General features: G+C 54.4%; 1 protein-coding gene across 1 annotated transcript in view; it reads right to left on the bottom strand.

Annotated features, from left to right (window-relative positions):
• Window positions 1-5,221: 5,221 nt before the first annotated feature.
• The window catches only part of CCND1 (cyclin D1), a 10,739-nt gene continuing 9,891 nt past the window's right edge, over window positions 5,222-6,069 (bottom strand). The window contains exon 5 of the mRNA XM_007949265.2: window positions 5,222-5,386. Within this exon, the coding sequence (XP_007947456.1) occupies window positions 5,222-5,386 (165 nt within the window). The remainder of the gene's footprint in view (window positions 5,387-6,069) is intronic.

Genomic DNA, 6,069 nt, shown 5'->3' with positions numbered 1-6,069 from the left:
AGGGTTAGCCCTGTAGGTGTATTGATACACGTAAGCTGGGCTTCTGAACGTTTTTGTTGTTGTAACTGACTGCAGAGGCATTGTTTTATAAAAAATAACAAATTTCAGCTGAAACACTGCACGTAATTTTAGAGTCCTTTTGCTGTCCGGTCCTCTGACAGTGTCACCTGCTAGTGATGCTATGGGACGGAACGCGTCAGTTGCGGGGTGGGCTTTGGGGCAGGCCCTGCGTCGGGAGCCCTCCCAGACTTGTCTGAGTCTCTGTGTTCGTGCCCTTTTTTGCAAAGATGAACTGATAACCCTAAACACGGCCCTGTCTGTGAGTCGTTCTAGTCGATTGTGGAGACCAAGAGGGTAATCAGAGCTGGCAGGTAAGAGGTGAGGGGGGCTGGGGCCCCTGAGCTTATGGCTGGTATCCTGAGGGGGTAGAGGGGGCCCCAACTTGTAGCCAGCAGGTCAGAAGTGAGGGTGCCATGGAGACCTTGAGCGTACAGGTGGCATCCTAAGGTGTAGCGAGAACCCTGCATTTGCAGCCAGTAGTTCAGAAGGGGGGGTGCCATGGGGACCCCTGAGCTCACGGCTGGTATCGTGAGGGTGTAGAGAGAGAGGGCCCCAACTCTGCAGCCAGCAGGTCAGGGGGCAGGGTGCCGTGGGGACCCCCGAGCTCGCGGCCGTCAAGGACGGTGTCTTTTCCTTTGAGAATGCTGATGTGGCTCTGGGGGGTTGGGGCTGGGAGGAGGTGCCTCACGTGCAGCTGGGGGTCAGGGTAGAGGGAACAGATGGATCTCCGCAGTTGGGTGTCAGAGAAGTGGGGTGTGGGCTTTTCCAGCAGGAAGCCCCTGGAGGGTTCTGGCAGAGGGTGGGGTGGACACAGCACAGCTAGTGGGGTCCTCATCTGCGTGATGGGGTTTCTGGAAGTTCACAGCCAGGTCCCAGGGCATCTCAGCAGTTCCTCAAAGGCCAGAGGTCATCATCACGCTGTGATGGAGCAGCCAGAACCCCACAGCAGCCTTCACGGGCATGCGTGCCGACACACAGGCACGCACGCACGCACACACGCATGTGCAGGATCTTCAGCACCCCCCTAAGAAGGCCCCTCCGGAGCAGGGCGGTCACAGCAGGTACTTCTAAGTGTTGGACGCCAACGGATCTTGGCCCACAAGCCGCACCACCCTGGGCACGTGGCCTGGGCCCCACTTTGTCTGTGGACACATGCAATTCTCCCCCAGTTCGGTGGGGTGCAGACAAATTAGCCCTGTGTTTCAGAGAGGACCCCCAAGGCTCTGAGAAGAGGCACAGACCCAAATCCCCAAGGTCGCGAAGCTGGGGTCCCACAAGCAAGCTCCCTCGGGCTGGGCTCCTGGAGGGCTGGGAGCCCTCGGTGCTGGGGTCTCAAGGAGCAGAGCCAAAGCCTGCTGGCGCCTTTCCCAGTGCCGGTCACTGCCCCTTCAAGCCTGGGATGAAGAAGACAGACCTGTTGTGGGCACCGAACCCAGGGGGTGCCCAGGTGTCCATCAGACGCCCCGTGCCCACTCCTGGCTCCCATGCCGTGCTCTGTGCTCCCGAGTACGGCCACACCAGGCCGTGGTTCACCACCAGCAAATGGCAGTTTACACAAGAAGGGGTTACAGACACAACCCTTACTTTTCTCTGAAAACAGCCTAGGAGAGCACTCTGGGAGGAACGTGGGTGGGACACTTTCATCACCAAGGCCAGGAGCTACTGTGTTCGTGGTGGGGTCAGTGATCAGGCACTGGCCAGTGGCAGGGACATTCCTGGGACCTCCCACCCCCAGCTGGGTGAGGGTCACACTTTGTCTCACAGCAGTGGTTCTCAACCAGGGAGGTTCTGCTCCCCGCCCCCAGGGAACACTGGGCAATGCCTAGAGGCATTTTTGGCTGTCACGCTGGGCAGGCAGGGTGCTGGTGGCATCTGATGCGTGGAGGCCAGGGATGCTGAAATCACTTGGCAGGTGTGGACGGCCTACAGCACAGAGAGCCCGGGCCAGCCCTCAACCTCAGCTTCCCGCCGGCCCAAGGAGACGAGCAGGCAGGCCACACGGGGGTTTTACCAATTTTATTTCCAGACTTTTCACGTTTGTCTTTTGCTTTCATGAAACATGCCGGTTACATGACCGCGGTGGGAAGTGGTGGGCGTGCGGCCCCGCGGCATCCGCCGCCACCAACCATGACACAGAAACGTGCGCAGACCCAGGCCCTTACAGACACGGGACTCACTCCCAGGACCTGCCCCCAGCCGTGGGCTTGGTCCGCACAGCGTTCAAGGCGTCGCCTCGCCCTGTGCCCGCCACTGCACACAAACAGTCCCTCAAGGATTGTTTGGTTCACAGAAGCCCCGGCTGGGTGGTTGAGGTAAGCATGAGCAGTCTTCCTGGAGGGGCCGGCAGGCTCCCAGCCTCACGGGCCCACCAGCGCCCCAACCCTTTTGGTTTGGGCCCCTGGAGCCCTCAGCTGGCTTCATTGAGATCTGGAGTCTCTTTAAATTAGCATCGCGCTGTCATCCGAACAGAGAGACACAAGTATGTCCTCACAGACCAGACATGCCCTCAACTGAAGCCAAGCCCCGAAGTTCCTCCAGCTGTGTCAGGCCCTGCACCCGGGCGGTGCCTCAGACAGACTGTCAGAGCACCAGTGAAACGTCCGCAGCCAAATGCAAAGGATACCAACACGATGGCACATCCCAGGTCAGGGGAAAGGTCCAGCGTGGCAGGCGCTGGGGAGAGAACGCGGGCGCGGCCTGCCGACCCCCACTGTCTGCCCACGCGTCTGCTGAAGCGGGAGGCCGCCTGGCCCTACACATGGCTGAGTGAAGCATGAGGTATGTGAATAGGAACCATTTTTTTTTTTTTTGGAATAGAGCAATAATCACATATTGATCACATTAAAAAAAAAACCTACAAAAAAAAAAAGGCATCTGTAATACAATTGTCTATGGGAAAATTAAAACCCTAGAACATGGCAGTCAATGACATCGTAAAACAAAACAGCTGATTCTCCAGTAGCAGCAAAACAATGTGAAAAAGACAGAGAAGCTACGTGAATCTGTTTCCAAACCACGCCGGGAACGCCAGCAAGCCATCCTTAGCAGCGCGGTGAGGACACGAGGCTGCCTCCCAGGCCCCGATGGCTGTGCCCGCCCTGTGCACGTCCACCTCCCGTCCTGCGCTCAAGCACCCGCCTCAACGCTCCCGCCACCTCCCTCCAACACTTCCTGCACGGTAATCACAAGATACGTCACCGAGATGTGCAAATTGTCTGATCGCCAAACTCTCTCCAGAAAAGAGGGGGCTGGGGTAGGGCTGCCTCGGAACGGGACGCGTTCCAAGTCCGTCAACGGGGGCCCCCGACTCCTTTCCAACGCGTTAACTTCTCACATAACTCATCTCTCTCACGTCCGACCACTTTGAGAAAGAAACACCCAACTGGCCGAATCAGTATCTGTGTGTGGCTTTGCTCTTCCTCGTCTATGAAAAGGACCTTCTCTTTCACAAACTAATTAATCAGCAACACCCAAGGCGGGAAGGTTTGTGTGTGTACGCGTTAAATCAAGGGGAGATTGCATTACTTTATAAATCATACTGGCCTTGCGAACATCCTCAATAAATATTCTTTTTTAGCCTTAACTATAAATTATATACTTTAGTGTTTAAAAACCTTCAGTTGTAAAACATCTAAAGATAATCCTTAAACTACGTGTTCTCTAGGTTAACCTTTAAGGTCCCTACTTTCAAACACCAGTTGGCACCAAAGGATGTCTCAACTTCAACTTGTCTACAGAAAAGGAAAGGAATGGACCCTGGCAAAATGAGGATGAAATTCTTGCTTTTTTCTCACTTGACCGAAACCAAAAACAAACCCAAACCCAAACCCAGTGCCATTGAGTCGATTCCGACTCACAGCGCCCCTAGAGGACAGAGTAGAACTGTCCCAGAGGGTTTCCAAGGCTGTCAATCTTTACGGAAGCAGACTGCCTCATCTTTCTCCCGCAGAGTGGCTGGTGGCTTTGAACCCCTGACCTTTTGGTAACCACTAATCCACCAGAGCTCCTGACCGAAACATAGCCTTCAAAAACACCCCTTTCTGCAAACCCCCTAGTGACAAGCACTTGCTTTCCGATCCTGTTTGCACCCAAGCATGCGAGTATTTCCAAACCATTCCATTTAAAAAAAAAAAAAAAAAAAAAATCGCCCCCATCCCCGCACACAAAATCAACAGATATCCCCTAAAACTAATGGACTGAAAGTGCTTGGAAATGGAATGGTTTTAGAATATTCGAGAGGGAAAGGGGAACCAAAAAAACAAAACCCCAAACTAGTAGCTGTGGATTTAACCTGGCTGTGTGCAGACTACAAGTCTCTCGAGTTAAAAACCAGCATTTCATCAACAGGTTAACTACAAAAATAGGAAGATTATAAAAATAGAATATATTATGTCGCTATTTTGTCTTCTCTTAGACAGCATGGGGGGGACTAACCGAGGGGTTCCAGCAGTCACGGATAATGTGAAGATGTTACGAGCCTACCTAAGAAACACACGAGAAACACACAACACGTCTTTAAAGTGACTACATGCATGGGCAAGCGATACAGAAATGCCTAGAACCGCGGTAAAGCTGTCTTCAGGAGAAGCACGGGAACACGTCTGCCTACCTACAACCTTCTACTTCACAAAGGGCTGGCTGGCTATTTCTTATTCATTTATTTTTTAAATGTTTTTATGCCTTTTTTTTCTTTTTAAAAGATGTCAAGAATCAAATCTAATCCTCCCGGGAAAAATTCCTTTGTGTTAATACCTAATCTTACAACAGAGACATAAAACCCATTAATAGAAAAACTAGTTGATTACTGGGGTAGGGGACCCTCTACTGCTGTGGCACGGGCCCCTCCCCCACTCAGGGTTATGCAAAGATCTATTTTCTCTCTCTCTCTTTTTTTAAGACCGTTTTTTGGGGTTAACTTTTTTTTTTTTTTTCTTTTGCTTAAGTCATAGACGGCAGGGAGAAAGAGCAAAGGAAAAAAAAGACAAAAAGAAAAAAATAAAAAGAGAATGAGGCTTTCCTTCTGGTAGCGGAATATTCCGGAAAAGATGCCGTCGGGGCAGCACCGGGCCGCTCCTTCCCGGGAGAGGTGCCCTCCCTCCTGGTGGGGTGCTGGCCGCTCCGCTCGCCGGCGGTGGCGTCGGGTGGCGTCCGCTCGGTGCCCTCAGATGTTCACGTCCCGCACGTCGGTGGGGGTGCAGGCCAGATCCACCTCTTCCTCCTCTTCCTCCTCCTCGGCCGCCTTGGGGTCCAGGCTCTGCTGCTGGGCCTGGCGCAGGCTTGACTCCAGCAAGGCCTCGATCTGCTCCTGGCAGGCCCGCAGGCAGTCCTGCGTGAGACAGGAGGGCAGAGCGGCTCAACAGACTCCTGGAGGGTCCTCGCCCAATGCCAGCCATTCCCAAGATTTCTAGAAGCACCAGCTCTGAACTCCATCCGGCCCTGTGTCTTGGGGAGCCCAGTCTTCCACGACACACGGCCATCCAGAGCCTGAGGCCACCATAAACGGGGGGACCAGGTGGCTTGGCGGACCTGGGCCCTTGACCTCCTCCACATGGGCTTGCATCTGCACGACCCAAAGCTGTCTACCAAGGCAGCCCCTGCTCCTGCCCCTGCCAGAGGGCGCCAGCGTCCAGGTGCAAGGCCTTGGGAACACCGGGCTCCAACCCTGTTGAGCTTAAAGCCTGGAGTAAGACTGCCCACTGTGTGTTCTGTGGGGAATATGCCGCCCAGGGTCTGGGACTTGGTGCCCAGCTCTCCTCCCAGTCTCTGTGAGGCTCTGCACTGCCGCTGGTGGCTGGGTGGCTCCCAGGCCCACACACCACACAACTGCATTTGTAAACAGGCTACAGCACACAGACCACAGCTGCAGAAGGCGGGGTGGACCACTGCACTCGGGAGAACATGTGGGCAGGTGGAGCTGTCCGGCCACCTGACAAGCAGACAAGCCAGACACAAGTGCTTGCGGTCGCCACTGGGTGCCGCAGATTCCAATTCATAGTGACCACGGAGGAC

Source organism: Orycteropus afer, unplaced genomic scaffold, assembly GCF_000298275.1.
Source record: "Orycteropus afer afer isolate SDZICR_OR568_19922 unplaced genomic scaffold, OryAfe1.0 scaffold00244, whole genome shotgun sequence".
NCBI lineage: Eukaryota > Metazoa > Chordata > Mammalia > Tubulidentata > Orycteropodidae > Orycteropus > Orycteropus afer.
This window is presented reverse-complemented; position numbering and strand designations above follow the sequence as displayed.